Raw genomic sequence first — 21,710 nt, forward strand, 5'->3', positions numbered from 1 at the left:
CCTTCTTCAAAAATGCTTTCCTTGCCATTGCCAGAATACATTTTATATTCTCTCTACTTCAACCATCATCAGTTATTTTGGTCCACAAATAGCAAAACTCCTTTACTACTTTAAGAGTCTCATTTCCTAATCTAATTCCCTCACCATCACGCGACTTAATTCAACTACATTCCATTATCCTCGTTTTGCTTTTGTAGATGTTCATCTTGTACCCTCCTTTCAAGACACTGTCCACCATTCTGTTCAAGTCCTTTGCTGTCTCTGACAGAATTACAATGTCATCGGCGAACCTCAAAGTTTTTATTTCTTCTGCATGGATTTTAATACCTACTCCGAACTTTTCTTGTGTTTCCTTTACTCCTTGCTCAATATACAGATTGAATAACATCGGGGATAGGCTACAACCCTGTCTCACTCCCATCCCAACCACTGCTTCCCTTTCATGTCCCTCGACTCTTTATAACTGCCATCTACTTTATGTACAAATTGTAAATAGCCTTTTGCTCCCTGTATTTTACCCCTGCCACCTTTAGAATTTGAAAGAGAGTATTCCAGTCAACATTGTCAAAAGCTTTCTCTAAGTCTACAAATGCTAGAAACATAGGTTTGCCTTTCCTCAATCTTACTTCTAAGATAAGTCGTAGGGTCAGTATTGCCTCACGTGTTCCAACATTTCTACGGAATCCAAACTGATCTTCACCGAGGTCAGCTTCTACCAGTTTTTCCATTCTTTTGTAAAGAATTCGCGTTAGTATTTTGCAGCTGTGACTTATTAAACTGAAAGTTCAGTAAGTTTCACATCTGTCAACACCTGCTTTCTTTGGGATTGGAATTATTATATTCTTCTAGAAGTGTGAGGGAATTTCGCCTGTCTCACACATCTTGCTCACCAGATGGTAGAGTTTTGTCAGGACTGGCTCTCCCAAGGCCGTCAGTAGTTCTAATGGAATGTTGTCTACTCCCGGAGCCTTGTTTCGACTCAGGTCTTTCAGTTCTCTGTCAAACTCTTCATGCAGTATCATATCTCCGATTTCATCTTCATCTATCTCCTCTTCCATTTCCATAATATTGTCCTCAAGAACATCATCCCTGTATAGACCCTCTATATACTCCTTCCACCTTTCTGCTTTCCCTTCTTTGCTTAGAACTGGGTTTCCATCTGATCTCTTGATATTCATGCAAGTGGTTCTCTTTTCTCCAAAGGTCTCTCTAATTTTCCTGTACGCAGTATCTATCTTACCCCTCATGAGATAAGCCTCTACATCCTTACATTTGTCTTCTAGCAGTCCCTGCTTAGCCATTCTGCACTTCGTGTCGATCTCATTTTTGAGACATTTGTATTCCTTTTAGCCTGCTTCACTTGCTGCATTTTTGTATTTTCTCCTTTCATCAATTAAATTCAGTATCTCTTCCGTTACCCATGTATTTCTACTAGCTCTCGTCTTTTTACTTACTTGATCCTCTGCTGCCTTCACTATTTCATTCCTCAAAGCTACCCATTCTTCTTCTACTGTATTTCTTTCCCCCATTCCTGTCAATTGTTCCCTTATGCTCTCCCTGAAACTCTGTGCAACCTCTGGTTTAGTCAGTTTATCCAGGTCCCATCTCCTTAAATTTCCACCTTTTTGCAGTTTCTTTCAGTTTTAATCTACAGTTCATAACCAATAGATTGTGGCCAGAGTCCACATCTGCCCCTGGAAATGTCTTACAATTTAAAATCTGGTTCCTAAATCTCTGTCTTACCATTATATAATCTATCTGAAACCTAGTACCTGCAGGGTTCTTCCATGTATACAACCTTCTTTCATGATTCTTGAACCAAGTGTTAGTTATGATTAAGTTATGCAAAATTCTACCAGGCAGCTTCCTCTTTCATTTCGTAGCCCCAATCCATATTCACCTACTACGTTTCCTTCTCTTCCTTTTCCTACTGTCAAATTACAGTCACCCATGACTATTAAATTTTTATCTCCCTTCACTACCTGAATAATTTCTTTTATCTCATCATACATTTCATCAATTTCTTCATCATCTGCAGAGCTAGTTGGCATATAAAGTTGTACTACTGTAGTAGGAGTGGGCTTCGTGTCTGTCTTTGCCACAATTTGGCATTCACTACGCTGTTTGTAGTAGCTTACCCGCACTCCTATTTTTTATCCATTATTAAACCTACTCCTGCCTTACCCCTATTTGATTTTGTATTTATAACCCTGTATTCACGTGACCAAAAGTCTTGTTCTTCCTGCCACCGAACTTCACTAATTCCCACTATTCTAACTTTAACCTATCCATTTCCCTTTTTAAATTTTCTAACCTACCTGCCAGATTAAGGGATTTGACATTCCATGCTCCGATCTGTGGAACGTGTTTTCTTTCTCCTGATAACTATGTCCTCTTGAGTAGTCCCTGCCCGGAGATCCGAATGGGGGACTATTTTACCTCCAGAATATTTTACCCAAGAGGACGCCATCATCATTTAAGCTGCATGCCCTCAGGAAAAATTATGAATGTAGTTTCCCCTTGCTTTCTGCCGTTCGCAGTACCAAAACAGCGAGGCTGTTTTGGTAAGTGTTACAGGGCCAGATCAGTCTTTCATCCAGACTGTTGCCCCTGCAACTACTGAAAAGGCTGCTGCCTCTCTTCAGGAACCACACGTTTGTCTGGCCTCTCAACAGATACCCCTCCATTGTGGTTGCACCTACGGTATGGCTATCTGTATCATTGAGGCACGCAAGACTCCCCACCAACGGCAAGGTCCATGGTTCATGGGGGGGAATGACTTCATAGCCTGCCTTAATCTTTGAGGCGAACACTACACAAGAAAACGGTAGAAAAGGAGTGCATGTGGGCATTAAGTTGGCATCCATCTGTTTCATTACTCAACAGGGCTGCAGTGATGACATGATTAGAGAGGTAAGTGTGGATTTCTCCCTCGGTGCGGCCATCTAACATCAGAATGTAAAGAACACCATGTGAAGAGTTCGGTGTACAATGGTCCTCAACACAAACAGGATAACTCTGGAGGAGTGATGCTGTAAGCAGCTGTTGGGCTTGAAAACCACAATACCTCTTCAGAAGTAAAGTTGCATTACATAAATGAGAACAGGATTTCACAGGGCATGCAACTGCAATAACACCTTTTGGAATAATGCACGCATTAACCATAGTGAAGGACCGACCACCTCTGGTACGTGATACCATGAGGAACTGACGTGCAGCTGGGAGGGCCTTCAAATCTTTACCCTCATTCTGTTTACATTTAGTAGACACACACTAAGATGGTGATTGAGTCATTGGAAAAAAAAAAAAATCCCATATGATGGCCAACATCTCAAATGGCATGCTCCTTCCAACTGGTGGCCTCTTCAGGGGGGGAGGGGGGGGGGGAATTCACCCACCGTAAATGACTGTTCACACCTCAAGTCACACCTCCCGAACACCTGACAGAGAAGCCAATTGTCATTTTGGCAGGTAACAGACTAGGCAGTCACCGCTCTCTGGGTCTGGCCTAGAGAGTAAGTGCGAACCCTACCTGTTGACCCGGAGCTGGGAATTATCCATTACCTTGTCATCTGTAATGTGTCTAATGAATGGGGCAGCCTTCGCGAACACACCAGGGCGAAAGAGAAACGAAAATAATGAGGATTCTCCAGCTAAGTCTTCACAACTTCACTGAAACTGGCACCAGCTACTTACAATTCTTCTTGATGGTGGCCTGTAAACTGTCACCATAACAAGCTTGTGTGTTACCTGTGCACCACTGTGGCACTGCATTGAAATAGGTGTTCACCTCTATATTCATTAATCTGAAAGGCTGGGAATCAGCTCCAACTTTTGGATATATAACCAGTAACACTTTTTTCTTACTTGTTCTACTGCAGTATGACATTTACTTGTGCCCATCAAGATGAATCTGTTGTATTTCAGTGATTTTCATGTGACGTTCAGCATTAAGCACAATACAGCTGCGGATATGGCACCTGAACTTTTACTTTCCTGTATGACTATCAGACGTTTGCTGTATTTATCTAGGAATAGTCACATAATGGTTGTTGCAAAACAGCATTAATGAATAATTACAGTAGTGCGTTTTATATCTGAAGTACTTTCACAATTAATAAATAAAAATTTATATTTCTCAAAAAGTTCTGCAGTGAATTATGAAAACATACCTTGCACTATCAGATGCGTATCTTGTTGAGGTTTCCACCTGAAATATTTGAAGAAATGGCCAGTGAATTACAACTGATGAGACAGTAAATAAATAGATTTCTATTAACGTCCACCAACATGTGATTGGTCCACAAATTGCCCTATGTTAGGCTTGAAAATATCATTAAAGAGGACATGATAAACTGTGACAGTTAACAAAACAGAATGTTAGTAAGAATTTGCTATCCATTTTCTCACTGTCTTTAGTACTGTAAATAACTACAGAAGCCAGTAATTTGGCTGTAGCCATACTTCCTACTAGACACTTCACACAGGAAAGTAAACAAAAACATCTTTAATCTGTCATGCATTTACGCCTTGTGTAAAATTTTCCATTATGAAAACTGCCATTCAGTGACAGATGAATCCATCATAATAAGTGACACTATTGGCAAACTCAAAATAGTTTCAAACATTGTAAATGGATAACAAGTTAAAATTGGCATTACAAAATAACACATTCACAGATGAAGAAATATCACATTCAGAGAACTGTAGATTCTGCACAGAGAACATAGGGAAGAAATTCACGAAACTATTCCAGAACTAGGCTCTACATTCATAAATGGTAATTATGTTGCAAACGGTACCAAATTTTTCATTACCTCCAGAAAAAGTCTCTCCCTGTAATAATTCAATATTTAGATTAGACGTACATAATAATTAATGAACATGCACCAATATATCAGGATAACAAGAACAATGAAGAAGGTAAAACAGTCCTCAGAACAATGTTGAGAAGCATCTGATGAAGTTCCAGAGGAAAACATACAAATATTATTAAACTTTTATCTCCGGACTGGTACAGAATGGTAATGAGAACATTTTCTGTCTAAACTGCTATTAAATGTATTTATTCACAACTGGTATTTTGACTTATGCCATACTCAAGTGACAGCTTACTATGAACTAAGTCAAAGTTATTAAATGTCATGCCTAGTGGTTGGGGAATGGATATTAAGACATGCAGTATGACATGACTTTGATAGAAATTAGTACATGACGTACTACCATGGTCTAGGCATACAGATTATGAAGACTCCCATCTTGTAATGAATATGGAATCTGTAAACATGGTTAACACAAGGAACGTATTACCTGAAAAGGAATTGTAAAGGATTCAGACCTCACACTGAGCTACCACCTGAGAATCGTACAGCTGCCAAATGAATTTTGAATAAGTACATTCCATAACAGTCATGGCAGAAAATGTTTTTCTTTATGAATGTCTGCCTGACTGTGGATGTAAGAAAAAAGGAAAAATGGTAAGAAAAAGACATTTAGCATACACCATTAAAAAGATATGAGGTCAACAATAATATGATTTGAGAACATCAGACAGCTTATGTGCCAACAACAAAGCACAATTCTAAAAAGATAATGAATTTCAGAGTGAGACACACACCAGTTGACATTAACCATTATCACTGAATAATAAAAGTAAGATACCTGGCCTAGAATAACCGATAACCATGTTCACATAACATCCAAAGAAATTCTATGAAAAGTTCAAGTAGGAAACAACAGCAGAAATCCTAAAATACAAGATATATCAGAGATGGCTTAGGGCAGGATGGTCCTGTGAAGGGCAGAATGATAAAGGACTAAAGGAGCAAAATACTATTGGAATACATCTGCAAAATTTTAGAAGGCTTATGACTACAAAGCAAGACTGCTTTTATTCAAAATTCTTAAAGAATCTGAAATACAGAAGACAACACAAGTTCTCTTGAAAGAACTACTGCCTCATAGGAGTTATGAACAGACTTTAGTCAAGGCAATGGACTAAATCCATTCTTCTTTCAGATAATACTAGAAAAGTGAACATTGAACACATGGAGCAGTTGTCAGAATCTAATACCAGAAGTTGAATACTACTTGGTTAGAAAATGGATAATGTCAAAATTGTCTTTCTGACTTTTGCAGATAATTTAGCAATACTGACAGTGTAGAGAAAGCACAGAACAGAGAGAAAGAGAAACAGTAGGCTAAGCATGACTACTCATCTCTTCCGACAAGAAGCAGTGAAGCAATAATGGGTAACAACAGGACTGCAACATCCCAATCAAATACGAAGTGTGGGAGGATCAGGGGAAGACAAATTTAAGGATCTATGAGAAGACATGTAGCCAAATTGTGGGGAAAATGGAACCACAAGAGGAAGACTATGAAAGATTGACTTTTGCATTTCAGTTAACACAAGATTTTTATAGTAAAAATTCATTCTCCAAAATTGCAGAACCTCCGAATTGCAAGGCAGTCATTTGGCCAGAATACACACCTGTATCACAAATACTAATTTTAGAATCAACAAAAATAGCAAAAATTACGAAAAAAGTAAATATATTAGGAAACAGAACACCAGCACAAACATTTAAATTCAGAAACAATACAGAAGTATAGATAAATATGTAGGAAAGTAACTGGAGACAAAATTTGGCAAAGAAGGCTAATGAGTATTAGCATACTGGAAACAAAAACTGTGCAGCAGTACTGAAACCATAGAAAAAAAGAAACCCTCATTGGCTTACAGGAGTGCACAAAGACCTACAAGAAACTTGTATAAATAAGAAAGATATTTAAAACCAACCCAAATACAGAAACAGAACTGAGTTTGTAAATTCTCCACAGCAGAACAGTTCCAAAAAGACAAGATACAAATTGGACGTCAGATGTGTGGAAAGAAAAATGTGTACAGATGAAGAATTAGCATAAATAAATGTAAAATCTTAGGTGGCCTGTAATTGAACAAGAAAAAGAAATTGTTCCACATTTGTAGTACCTCCTCAGTAAAAGCATAGCGACTGTATATGTGCTGCAAACAAGTTACAGTGAGCACTGCAAATATGCAGATAACAGTATTTGGAGTGTTTCGTTAGGCTACAGCAGTGCTCAGAAGTATTTTGCGGTTGTGTTGGTATGCTGTCACAAAAGAGTAATGCATGTAAGTGTCACTCCATCAAGAGCTGCACACTGCTGTGGTTACATATCTAGTGAACAAGCAATATCATACAACAACAATATAAGTATATATTCCTTTACCTCAAAAGTAAGTAACTTGCCTTAATGGTATGGTGTTCATTAACTACTATGACTCAGGTATTCACTCAGTGATTGTTTACTTGTAGAGAACTAGAAGTATAGCAAAACAGAACACTTCCTTAATGTGAGACAAACTGTTTTGCATGTCTTCAAGATTGGGAGGTAGCAGACTAGCACTGCTAGAGACTATCGCATATCACAACCACCAACAAGTGTTCAATTTTCTGGTATCTTACTGGACCCATGGTCTGAACTCCCAATTGACCTGTTACAGAAGCTTGTGGATTCAATGCCAAATTCATGTGCAGCTGTGATCAAAGCCCCTCTGTATGCATCAAATACTGATTTGTTCTTCAGATCCCAAAATAGTTTTATTCTTATATACTTAGACCTACAGTATACTTTTGAGTCAAAAGAATTACTTGTCTCTTGATGCAACATAACCTTGTTTAAACTTGTACTAAATAGATCACAATTTCATATTTTCCAATTACCCAATGGCAGCTTTTTCTGTTACACTCTTATGTTTATGCAATTGTAATTAATGCTTTCTATAAAACATTTTTGGGTGCTACTGTAATAGGACTGTGTTTACACACACGGTGAGATGAAAGGAGCAGATAGTAAACAACAGTGGCAGAGTACAAATACTGTTTTGTTCTGCATACCACTAAACGCAATCTGATGACCCTCGGGACAGCAGCAACAATCCTTAAGTACATTGTTTGATGTGAGCTCATCAGATCAAATCAAAGTGCATTCCAAGAAAACAACTGCCATATTTTACAGACTGTAAGGTGCACCATAATGTTCAAGCAATATTTAAGAAAAGTATATTTTTACCATTTTTTATTACATTGCAAAGTCAGCTAAAAAATATTTTAGCTTATAAAACCAAAATGAGCTTTAAAATCACTGAAATTCATTATCGGAACTTTCCACTTTCCTTAGCATCATTGTCCTCTTTATATATAAGATGGTCTTCTCTACCATTAAGAGCATTATTTATGCCGACCCACTGATAGACTTAACAATGATGGTTTCTCTCACCCTACATCACAACTGCTTTATTGACTGACATGGTTGCTTGTTTGTAGATCATTTTAGAACTCCCTTTGTCATGAATTCATGTTGGGCTTAATGTATCATCCATTTGTTCCAATCCTCTTCCATATACAATTTAAATACACTGAAATGCCATGGAAACTGGTATAAGCATGCATATTCAAAGATAGATATATGTAAACAAGCAGAATATGACACTGCGGTCGGCAATGCCTATATAAGACAACAAGTGCAGGATGTAGCTGTTGTATCACTTACTGCTGCAACAATGGCAGATAATTAAGATTTAATCAAGTCTGAATGTGGTGTTATAGCCAGAGCATGAGGATGGGACACAACATTTCTGAGGTAGCAATGAAGTGGTGATCTTCCCATATGACCATTTCACGAGTGTACTGTGAATATCAGGAATCCATTAAAATATAAAATATCTGACATCGCTGTGGCCAGAAAAAGATACTGCAGGAACGAGACGAAGAAGAAATGAAGAAAATTATTCAACGTGATGGAAGTTAAATCCTTGCTCCAGGTTTCAATGTTGGGCCATCAAAACGTTTCAGTGTGCAAACCATTCAGCAAAACATCACTGATATGGCCATTTGGAGCCAAAGGACCACATTATTGAGAATATCTGCGATGTCTTGCAACAAGCTCTTCAGAAAAGATCTCCACTCCCTTATATTCTTTCTGATTTATCAGCCCTGCAAGATTCAGGGTATCAATCCTCCCCCAGCACTACTTCAGACATCAGCCAAGTCCATGCCATGTCGTGTTGCGGCACTTCTGCATGCTCACTGGGGCCTTACACGATATTAGGCAGGTGTACCAGCTTCTTTGGCTCCTCAGTCTAGTGTATTTGTCAAGACATCAAGAAGTTGCAATTGTGTAGTAAGTTGTCCTGCAACAACAGCAAGTTCTGTATTTAACTGTCTCAATTTCTCTTTCACGGAATTTCATAAATTACTACTAAAGTGATCTAGCACAAGAAGAGAACTCTTCTTCAGTGAAATGACTTTCTTTCGCTTCAACACAATGTTAATCCATAATATCATACCAGCCTCATTCATCCAACCCTTGTCACGTATGCTAACACCTGGTAGTATTTCAGGTTTCGACATTGTTCAGTACTTGAAAATGGTCCTTGGATTAAGTTTCGTACCATCAACACAACACGAAAGAACATCAGTGTAGTGCATTTTTTTCATGTTCACTGTTTTTATAGTTACTGTTTTATCACATTTCATGGTAAAAACTTTGTTACTTGGCACATCAAGTCTCTATTCACTATTTAACTTAGTTCCACATTAGTTTTCTTTCAATGTTGTATAATAATCTGACAGAACGATAATACTCTCTCTTCATACTCTTATGGCATTTTATGAGATGTTTAGGTCTTGGTTTGCATGCTAAGTCCATGACGCTTCATAAACCTGTAGCACCAAACATTTTCACCCTTAATATCTGTTAAGTTCCACTGCAGCACTAGCCTACAAGCATGTATTTGAGTCATTTTTGTAGTAATTGAAATATCATTTAGATGGTGTGCTTGAATCCATTTCAATACATCGTCTTTTAGTTTCGACCATTTTGTATTCAGCCCTCTATTTGCACATTTAACCTTCCTCATGTTTTTCAGTTCTCTGTTACTAGCCTGCCAATAGCAAGTGTTTTTTCTGTTGCTGGAGGACTGAAATGCTGCTCAGCTGATCTGTTTCCACATTGTTCAGCATATGATATTGCTTACTATTTATAGCCTGCATCAAATGAATACCTTTCATTTTTTCCATTGTGAAACTAGCTACTATAGAGAATATTCTTCTGTTTCCAATAACACAAATCCTTTCAATTCAAGTTCGCTGGCACTGTGGACAGCAATGACACATCACGGGCTAGACAGTGCTCTGGGTTTGTTATTGTGGGGCATGAGGGAGACACTGTTAGCAAGCTTGTGAATCCCTGTAATATGTTCGTTGCGCTGGTGCACTGCTGCTGCCAATTGAACCCAATGTTGCTAGATAGAAATAGATTTCCTGCAGCATTGAATATATGGCCATTTTTAAGGAAACCGGGAATTTTGACTCAGACACTGGACTTGTTATATTAAATTTGAGTATAACACACCTAAATTTTGGAGGCAATTTTTTTTAAGAAACAAATATGGTATCAAATCTTTGTAAGCACCACTGGAAATTAACTGGAACAAATAATTAAGGTAACTGAAAATTTTTTATACATTCAAACTTTCAAATACAACAAGTGAGATAGCAATGTGAATCTAACATCAAGTGCACAGGATTGATTGACACTGAACATTTCCCATTTAACACTGAAACACTAACATCTATGCATTTAATATTTTGCTCTGGTGAACTATGTTCCTCCTAAGCCAAGAGAAATGCCCATAACCTACTATCCATTGGGATTACTTTCCTGTGAGAAAAATCTGACAACTATGAGGGAGTATTTAAATTCACATTCATATAACTTTTGCACTAGTATCTATGAACAATTTTAGGACTTTTCCACGATCAGTGCTATGATGGCAAGTAGAATTTTTGTCACACATTTAAACATACTCAAACTCATTGACAAAAAAAGATAAATGCGGCCAAAATATTTGAATGATAGCAATAAACAAAGGATTCAACAAATCAAATATGCTAACTCTGCTGACAGATCTGTCGAAAAATCAGATGCATAGCCAACTGCAAATTTGTCACTTTCCAGCTACAAAATATTATTCACAACTATTACATAGAAAAACACTAAAATTGAATTCAACAGTGTTATATCAAACTATGCATCTCAACTTCAGGAGTTAAATATAGCACTGTATAGTTTTTCATTAATTAATTCTTATAAACACTGATTACAATACCACTAAATTGTACTACTAGTAAGCCAAAACTGCCAAAAGCATAAACAATACATCAAACTGTAAAGTGAATACATAGTTGATCTGGAACTCAACTGGATCCAGGGTATTACAATTTGACTAAAACTACTCAATTAATTTGACCAGAACTAAATATACTGCACAATTCCACACACCAAAAGACAGCATATTTTACACTACACCATTATATTTATCCTTAGTGAATGTGTGTTAGATAGTTTGACAAATTAACTATTATGCAGTGTGTTCAAGACATGTCCAGTTTAACTGGTTGTAATTCAAACTTGGTATGTGCTATATAGTAGCCTAAAGCACCATGTAGATGAGCAGGAAATTACAATCTCACCTGATATGACGCATTTGTTTATACAGAAATATTTCCTTGTATTTATTTACTGTAACAGTTGCATATGGTGTCAGTTTATAATGTTTTCACCGATATTTAATGTAATATTTATCTTAGAATGTTTCATAAGGTTCTAAAGTGACCAGCATGGGAAAGTGCTTATCTCAATCCAGGCTTCACAAAATACTCACTAGAGTACCAACTAATCCAGGAGGTACATTGAGGAAGGAAGATGGGGAATATATAAAGACAGCACATGAGACACTAGAACTGCTCCTCAAAAGTAATTTTCCTCAATATGCTCTGGTGGATAACATAGACCAGAATGCAACCCCTGGAAGACAATAGTTCTCAGGCACTCAAAGAGAGGACTGAGAGTGTGGCAAGCTCAGTAAAATCCAGTGGGCGGTGGGAACATCTTAATGGGTCAAGTCACATGGCTCAGACTGAATCTTCCCAGCTCTCTTGAAACAAGTAGGAGAGAATCATGTAAGAGTCCTGTGCAGGTTGTTCAGGGTTAGCCTAGCAGGGGGAGTCATTCCCAATGCCTGGAGGGCAGTGAAGGTTGTCTTTATTCCAAAGCCAGGGGAATTGATCATACGAAGGCCAAGGATATGAGATCAATCAGTCTGGTTAATGTACATGTTGGGGAGAGGAGGCTAACTAGAGCTGCTCTGCATTTAAACCCCAACACACACAACCAGGTATATCAAGTGAGACAGCTCTCCATCTACTTGTTGGGAGGATGGAGAAAGGACTTTGCTTTCAAGAAATAGCCCTCTGCATCTTCTTGGGCATCGAGGGGGCTTTTAGTAACACAACCTTCGATTCCATGGTTAGGGCAACAAAGGTGGATGACCTAGTGACCACTATATGTAGGTGGACTAGGGCCATGCTTAGAGGAAGGAGGGTAGAGGCCTCATGATGAATGAAAAAATGGTAATTAACACCACTAGAGGTTGTCCACAAGGAGGAGTTTTGTCCACTTTATTGTGGAATCTAGTGGTGAATGAACTCATTGAGAAACTAAATTCCAGGCAATGCTTTTGCCAAGGATACGCAGATGAACTTGTCTTAGTAATACCTGGCAAACTTACTGATACAGTTACGAATATGGCACAAGATGCATTGGACAATGTGCAAGACTGGTACATTAAATAGGACCTAAACGTTAATCCTAACAAGACTGTTGTGGTATCAATTACGAAGAAACACATCCAACACTAAAGTTGGAATCGAAAGCTTTTCGATGACACTCTACCTGCGAAGGAGATAGTGAAATATCTAGGGGTAATCTTAGATGAGAAACTATCACAGACCCCTCACATTAAGAGCATGTGCTCCAAGGCGAATTGTACTCTAGTGAGTACCAGAAGGGCTTGTGACAAAAACTGGGGCCTAAGATCCTGAGTTATGCACTGGACACACACCACAGTGGTTAGACTTAGGATCTCCTATGGGGCCGTATTGTCGTGGAAGAAGGTACAACAGCAGGTTGCAGCTAAGGAGCTTGCTAAGGTGCAGAGACTGACCTGCTTCGCCGTAACAGGCAGAATTAATAGCACACCAATCGCTGGGACGTAAGCCATGCTGGACATGCCTCCACTACATCTTTGGGTTAAGATGAAGGCAGTAGCTGGTGCATACACACTCAAAACTGGTAAAAACTGGATTGCATTAGGATATCTAGATACACACACACACACACACACTAAAACAGTGATGCAAATATAGGAATGGCTCAGGAAATGCCACCCGACTACACTACTGGCCATTAAAATTGCTACAACAAGAAGAAATGCAGATAATAAACGGATATTCATTGCACAAATATATTATACTAGAACTGACATTTGACTACATGTTCACGCAATTTGGGTGCATAGATCCTGAGAAATCAGCACCCAGACCGACCACCTCTGGCCGTAACCACGGCCTTGATACACCTGGGCATTGAGTCAAAGAGAGCTTGTATGGCATGTACAGGTACAGATGCCCATGAAGCTTCAACATGGTACCACAGTTTATCAAGAGAATTGACTGGCATGTTGTGATGAGCCGGTTGCTCGGCCACCATTGACCAGATGTTTTCAATTGGTGAGAGATCTGGAGAATGTGCTGGCTAGGGCAGCAGTCGAACATTTTCTGTATCCAGACATGTGGTCGTGCATTATCCTGCTGAAATGTAGGGTTTCCCAGGGATCGAATGAGGGGTAGAGCCACGGGCCGTAACACATCTGAAATGTAACGTCCACTGTTCAAAGTGCTGCCAATGCGAACAAGAGGTGACCGAAACGTGTAACCAATGGCACCCCATACCATCACGCCCAATACACGCTTCCAACGTGTGCTCACTGCAATGTCGCCAAACACGAATGCGACCATCATGATGCTGTAAACAGAACCTGGATTCATCCAAAAAAATTATGTTTTGCCATTCGTGCACAAAGGTTTGTCGTTGAGTACACCATTGCAGATGCTCCTGTCTGTGATGCAGTGTCAAGGGTAACCACAGCCATGGTCTCTGAGCTGATAGTCCATGCTGCTGCAAACGTCATCGAACTGTTCGTGCAGATGGTTGTTGTCTTGCAAACATCCCATGTGTTGACTCAGGGATCGAGACATTGCTGCACGATCCGTTACAGCCATGTTGATAAGATGCCTGTCATCTCGACTGCTAGTGATACAAGGCCATCGAGATCCAGCACGGCATTCCGTATTACCCTCCTGACCCCACCAATTCCGTATTGTGCTAACAGTCATTGGATCTCGACCAACCTGAGCAGCAATGTTGCGATAAGATAAGCCGCAATCGCGATAGGCTACAATCTGACCTTTATCAAAGTCTGAAACGTGATGGTATGCATTTCTCCTCCTTACACGAGACATCTCAACAATGTTTCACCAGGCAATGCTGGCCAACTGCTGTCTATGTATGAGAAATCGGTTTGAAACTTTCCTCATGTCAGCACGTTGTAGGTGTTGCCACCGGCGCCAACCTTGTGTGAATGCTCTGAAAAGCTAATCATTTGCATATCATAGCATCTTCTTCCTGTCGGTTAAATTTCGCATCTGTAGCACATCATCTTCGTGGTGTAGCAATTTTATCGGCCAGTAGTATTTATAACAACTCCCAACTGCTTCAACAAACCTTACACAATATAGTAATTGGAAGCAGGGAGCAATGGGAAAACAGTTTGACACGATACAGGGGACATTGTCTGGTTCACTGATGGGTCGAAATCAGACCAAGGTGCTGGGGCTGGGTTGTACAGGTTTCGGCAAAGACTGGAGGGCATCATCTCTCTAGGAAAACTGGCGTCTGTATTCCAACCTGAAATTACTGCAATCAGAGCGTATGTGGAGGAGAAGATATGTAGGTGCTACAAGGACCATAGCATCTACTTCTATTCAGACAGCCAGGTAGCCCTGAAATCATTGGCAGCTCCTGCAAGAGATATAAGATTATAGCAGAATGTCACAGGGTTCTGGTGGAGCTAGGGGAAGCAATAGCGTAAACTTAATGTGGGTCCCTGGTCACTCAGGGATTGGTGGCAAAGAACAAGCCACAGGTTGGCCAGGATGGGGGCCAAAGACTCCATTCATTGGACCGGAACCTGTCCCAACAATCACCAAGGCTATGATCAAACTAGAACTATGGAACTGCCTTAGAAGACAGCACATAGAATACTGGACCAAGATCTCTAAGCAAAAACATGGTAAGGTAATGATGCCAAAGCAGTGTTTTAAAAGAAGCTCTGTAATCCTGGGCTTGAACAGGAAAGAGATTAAACTCATAGTTGGACTGATGATCAGCCATGGGAATTTCAAAAAACACCTACATACAACGGGTATAACTGAAGACCATAAATGCAGCATCTGTGATGAGAGTGAAGAAATTGCATCACACCTATTTCCAATGCATGGCACTGGAGAGCAAGAGAGACAGAATTTTCAGTGTAACTAGAAGTGAAGAAATTGTGTCTAACAAAGAAATGGTAGGGAGACGCCTTGCACTATCTAAGGGCACTGGTTGGCTTTACTAGATATACAGGGAGCAATACTGCACAATAAACTGTTTCGGTGCGGGCAGTGTCTCAGCTTCTCTGCCAAAATCAAATTAAATCCATCATCCTTAGTGAATTTGTGTTCAGGCATTTTTGAGAAATTAACTATTATGCAGTGTGATCAAGATGGGTCCAGTTCAATTGGTTGTAATTCAAACTTGGTATGTGCTACATAGTAACCTGAAACACCATGTAAATGAGTAGGAAATTATGATTTCATCTGATATGAATAACTTGTTTCTATATAAATATTTCCTTGTATTGACTTACTTTAACAGTTGCATTAACAGTTGCATATGATGGCAGTTTATCATGTTTTCACTGATATTTAATGTAATATTTATCTTAGAATGTTTGGTAAGCTTTCAAAGTGACCAGTGTGGGAAGGTGCTTATTTCAAGTTGCATTAGTTTCAGTAAAACCAATGTACTTTCAATCACTTATTTTAATTAACTTTTTAAGATGTTTTGAAAATGACTAGCATGGTATGGTTTCTTGAGGTTTTAAATAAGCAGTGCTGCTGTGCCTCATAGTCTTTGATAATGTATCTGTGTTTCTCACATGGTCTGGGCCAGTGAACTGCAACAGTTAAGTCTGCATACAGTAGTTGAACAGAAGTCTCTGGACAGCCAACCAGTTGTGCTATTTCAGCTCTCTAAAATTGCATGGATTTTTGTGGCGGTGTTCGTAGCGACAAACACTTGGCTGTAGAAATGGCTTACGAAGTCACCGCCACACTTTTAATAGCGGGCCGACCGGTCCGCTGGAACAGTGAACAGAAAGATGAATACCCAAACACTCTGATTAAGTAAAAGTCAGTACTTATCTTTATTAATGAAGATACAGTAACACAGCAGTGAACTTGGTGTCTACAGAAATCTGTCTAGTTCGAGTCGGAGCGGCTAGGTCAGCATCGGCTGACGACAAACAACAACTCTGCTGCGATGAACACACAACTGACTAGCAAGTACACAAATCGGTGGCGAGTATACAACTGAGCAGCGAATACAGAACTGTCCTAGCGCTCGCGATTCCAGCGCTTAAGAAGCCAGAAGCCAGCGGTGGCGCGCGCAGACTTGCGGCGATTTGCTGTATCGCTGGCACTGCTTATGTGGACGGCGTCCGGACTTTGATGCTGCCAACCTTTTGGCAGCGGGCTTGGTTGGCATTACTGGCTAGGACATAACATAGATGATAAGACTTTGAGCAATACGTGAGGATTTTGGCATTTTCTCATTACATTCAATTGTTGTACGTTTTTGTGACTGCTGAACTTTCACTTTGCGCAACTGATAGTTCTGTTTTGTACTGAACTTCGACTGACAGTGCCACGGCATCATTGATGATTAACACTCAGTTGGAACTTAGATTTTAGTTCTGATTTCACATTATCTTATGTAACTGGGGAATCTGTCAAATATCCGTAATTATTCACATAATTGAACTGCATTATCTTCAATCTGAAGTGTTCAACCTTGCTATGTGATCCTATATAATTCAATTTCATGATTTAAAGTCTGGCCATTTCAACTTTTGTGTCTTACATTGACATTATAAACCATTCAACTTAACTTTGCCACTGTGTTTACATTTAGTTAGTATTTAGTTTTCACTGCATTAAATTCATTTGAACAACTTGTTTAAGTATACATTAACTATTGCAATATATGCCTAACTTCATACTTTTCAATGTTGCTTGACTGACAAAATCTACTGTAGACAGCTGGTGGTTTTGACAGGGTAGATACTCAGTGGTAGATGGCCTTCACCCATGCATGGGACTGTAGAGAGACATTCCGAAATCAGCTTTGTACACTACCCTGAAACTCAATACATCATAAGACCAATTTCAGAATATTAACATTACACATCTTGATGGAATTTTCACAGTAAGGTGTCAGCTCACAGTGTCAGTAGCTGGACTGAAATCACCATCAGTGATTGGCACACAAACTGAAGATGACACACAAGGCCAAAACATTCAATTTGCTCTTTCAAATCTATTTCATTATGGGATATTGTAATGGAGTTCCCCCTTTCAGTACCACATCAACATCAAAACGACAGATTTTGAGATAATCAATTTCTGTTCAATTTATACTGTGTCACCACTTAATAGAAAAAAGGCACCTGGACAATATGAGATGGCTGTATACTGCTCATATTACACTGAACTTGTTCCTTCTCCAACAGCAGCATATCAAACGTCTGAGCCCATTGAAGTTTCCTAGTGATTGGAAGAAGGCACCAATCAATCATATTCTCAATTAGTGTCACCTCATAGATGCACATAATCATAGCAAAATGAAGCACGTGCATGAATAATGCTATATGGCACATTTCCAAGATTTTAGGAAATCGACAAAAACCGTTAATAATAATGTAATAGCAGATATTTATTGTTTGCAAATGCAGACTGTTGAAAATGGTTGTGCTTTTTAATAGTGCACTAAAGATAGGTTTTAGAAAATAAATAATTATTAAAATGGAAAAACAGTGTACAGCAACTGATATACAGCATTACTGTATATCACACACTACTATAATGATAAGGTTGCCTACAATCTCAAAGTTTTAAATAAAAAAAAAATTATAGCAAGATACAGACTAACATTTATTGTAAACTGATTACTTTGGTCTTAAAAAAGTAATAAAAGATGAGTTTATTATCAAGGTGAGACCCAAAGCTGGCACATTACACTCAGTTGGCACAATGAATATTTTCATAAAATTCCTGGATTTTGATTCCCTGTATTTTGTCACATCCAACAGACTGCCTTTCTTTCTTCTTCTTACAAGTTTCAGTACCCCATGGTAGAGCAACCAAAAACCAAAATGCAACAGAATGTCTTTTACTTCATGTTCAAAACTATGTTTCACAATACAATGTCTTTCACATGGATGAAACACACTTACGTCTTGAGGATCATCACTGCATAGCTTCAACCAGAGCACAGCAATAATTTTCAAAGTAGGTGGCATTTTGAGAACCAGCTAAACGGATCCTATTCCCTTGAAATCTTCCATCATCTCCTGAATGGTCAACTTTGAAGGCTCTACAGAGGCTTAAGCAATGACATGCTTCCATTCTAAAGGAGCCATAACTTTTGACACTTCCTTTCCTCAATCATTGCGAAGTTCCTGTCACAATGTAGGAAACTATGACTGGAACATAAAAACTTTTTATGTATTTCTACACAGTACTTGCAGTTGACCAGATAGAAATACAGTGTTAAAATTCTCCAGTTCTTGTTCTGCCCAACATGGTGGTCAGACCATATAATTAGTTTGTGTTACATACCTTCTTCAAGCATCACAAACTTAATCGGACAGGAAACTATTTTGGCTGAACCATAGCTTGCACCAGATCCAACCCCTAAATTTACCGTGTTAGTTAAGTACCATAGTCATGAACCATGAAATTATATGACGGTAGCTGTCTATGGCAGAATACCATGGAATGTGCCAATGTATGACAAAGTAGAACCTGTTGTAGGTCCACACATGTAACATATATATTGTTGTTCCTTTGTAACCATTTCTGTGTTGCTTTTTTAGCAGTTTGTAGGCTCTCTGCTTTTTCATGACAACTGACTAAATTTTATGTTGTGCATTTGTATCTCATATGAAGCTGCGATCATAAAGAATCATTACATTCTGCACAGATTGAGAATGTGGCACAGACATTCCTTCGAAGATTTACTCTTACTTTGAGAAACTCAAACTGAGATCCTGAATCAGAGACCTGTCATCATTTGATATGACATGTGGCCTACACAAATATTTTCCTCAACCATCTGCAGGAGTGGTCACTCCACTTTCCAGTTTATGTTGAAGAGAGTTTTCATTGCTGGGTGATGCAGACTACATCAAGCGATGTTTTTTGATGCACTTCTTTTGAATGGACTTCATATTTGAAAGTAGCTTGTTTCCATGAAGTACCATCTGTCTTACCTTCCTTTCGTCTGGCTGGCACGCTTATTTACGTGGAGTTATCAAGTAAATTAACTTCATTGTGCATCAAGGCATGGTATTCTTTGTACAGCTTTAACTTAATTTACATATTTACATCCTAGAATCCTTCTTTTGAACACACTTCTGTATTGTGTACATGATCTTGAAACATGCTGTCAATATTACTACCCAATATTCAACTCCACATTCTCTTCTAATAATATAGTAGAACTGTAGTTAGTTTTATCCATGTTATTCATTTTTATTGTAATACTGTCAGAAGATGCACATAAGGTATGTTGTTAGAGCAATGTACTCCACAGGGCACATACGTTGCCATTCAGGACACATGTTATTCTATGGACATATGTCCTTTTACAAAACCAATCAAACCAATCCAACATTATTCCACTCACTTGCGTTGGTGGCTGTTTTGCAGGAACTACTTTTCCTTTTGTGATTTATGTTTCAATCCACCACCATGAAGTCTCTCTCTTAATATCCCACCAACTACCCCAAGTTAATTTTTCTTTTATGTGTATTATTTGCACTTTTCAAACAACTAGCTGCAAGCGTCACCTTGCTACACTATGCAATTCTTGTAACACCGGACACCACCTCTCTGCCACTTAAATCACGTATTATGTTTATATTGTTCTACAGTCCTCTTATCGTGGCATGGTGCAGACCACTGCTTCTGAATGTGTTACTTTTTACTGAACGTTTTAAAAGCAACACCAAAACCCCTTACCCACTCAACAGTGTAGTACTTGCTGCTCAGTACTTGTTGTTATTCAAGTGGGGTCAAATAACAGACAAATTTCGCACATGCATCTTCAAAAGCTGTACTTTAAATTGGCCATAACTGCCAAATATTAGAATTATGGGGCAAATTTCAATGTCGGATCAACTACAGCGCTGATGTCTTGCAAGTCTTCATAGATACAAGTAATGGGAAATCCGGGATGGAATGTAACAATATTATGAAGAGCAAAGTTGATTGGTTGGTTGGTTTTGAGTATAAAGGGACCAAACTACATGGTCATCAGTCCCTTTTTCGTGACAGAAGCAAGGCTCATGGAACAGAAATACCAGACACCACACCTAAAAAGAAAACAAATGGAAAGAACAAAAAGTGGAGAAAACATCCATCACAAGGAAAAGTAGAAGAGAGTATTAAAACCATAGAGCATATAGTATGGGCTGGCTGATCACAATAATAAAAGAGGATGAGCAAGCCACTCTGCAACACATTAAAACGTCCACCCCAAAAAGACAAGGCGAGATGAGCACACGTAGGGAAAAGACGACCACGAAGACAAAGAAATTCAAAGAAAGTGTGACAGAGTTACAATGGAGGGAGGGTGACGACCTTAGAGAGCAGACTAAGTGCCCACGAATAAAACGCAAAACTAAATCTGCTGTTGAAACATTGTTACCCAAAACCAAAGGTAGGGTGCTGGGAAGGTTAAAAGTTCACCATAGAGTGGCTAAAAGTGGGCATTTGGTTGGTTGGATTGTGGATTGTGGTATTGAAGGGACCAGACTGCTACGGTCATTGGTCCCTTTTTCCAAAATTTCAAACACCCGCAAGAATAAAAACGAACAATGGAAAAGACTGCAGATGACACAGGACAAGAGAGCCTTAGACAGAGACCAGACAAAAGGAATTAAAATTGCACAGAGTGTGACTGGTTGGCCAACCATAGAGACAAAAAAGGAAAAGCAAGCCATCTACATTTATACTCCGCAAGCCACCCAATGGTGAGTGGCGGAGGGGACTTTACGTGCCACTGTCATTACCTCCCTTCTCTGTTCCAGTCGCATATGGTTCGCGGGAAGAACGACTGAAAGCCTCCGTGCGCACTCGAATCTCTCTAATTTTACATTCATGATCTCCTCGGGTGGTATAAGCAGGGGGAAGCAACCACCAAGAAATACATTAAAAACTCAGTCTAAAATCTTAGGCCGAAGGCCAGACTCAACACAAAAAAGGCAAACACTTAGATTAAGTGATAAAACGTAAACTAAGCCTGTCATGGCAGTGTCACCTGTTAAAAGGGCAGGGAGTATATCAAGCAGCGCAAATGTCTGCCTGGGCACAGCTAAAAGGGGACAGGTCAACAAA

The 21,710-nt window shown here is 39.2% G+C and overlaps 1 protein-coding gene across 2 annotated transcripts in view; it reads right to left on the reverse strand.

Annotated features, from left to right (window-relative positions):
• The window catches only part of LOC124720089 (zinc finger protein 724-like), a 103,743-nt gene that overhangs the window by 23,266 nt on the left and 58,767 nt on the right, over positions 1-21,710 (reverse strand). For both annotated transcript variants that reach the window (XM_047245370.1, XM_047245371.1), the window contains one exon: positions 4,173-4,210. In XM_047245370.1, the coding sequence (XP_047101326.1) occupies positions 4,173-4,210 (38 nt within the window). The remainder of the gene's footprint in view (positions 1-4,172; positions 4,211-21,710) is intronic.

This window comes from Schistocerca piceifrons, chromosome 11 (assembly GCF_021461385.2).
Source record: "Schistocerca piceifrons isolate TAMUIC-IGC-003096 chromosome 11, iqSchPice1.1, whole genome shotgun sequence".
Lineage (NCBI taxonomy): Eukaryota > Metazoa > Arthropoda > Insecta > Orthoptera > Acrididae > Schistocerca > Schistocerca piceifrons.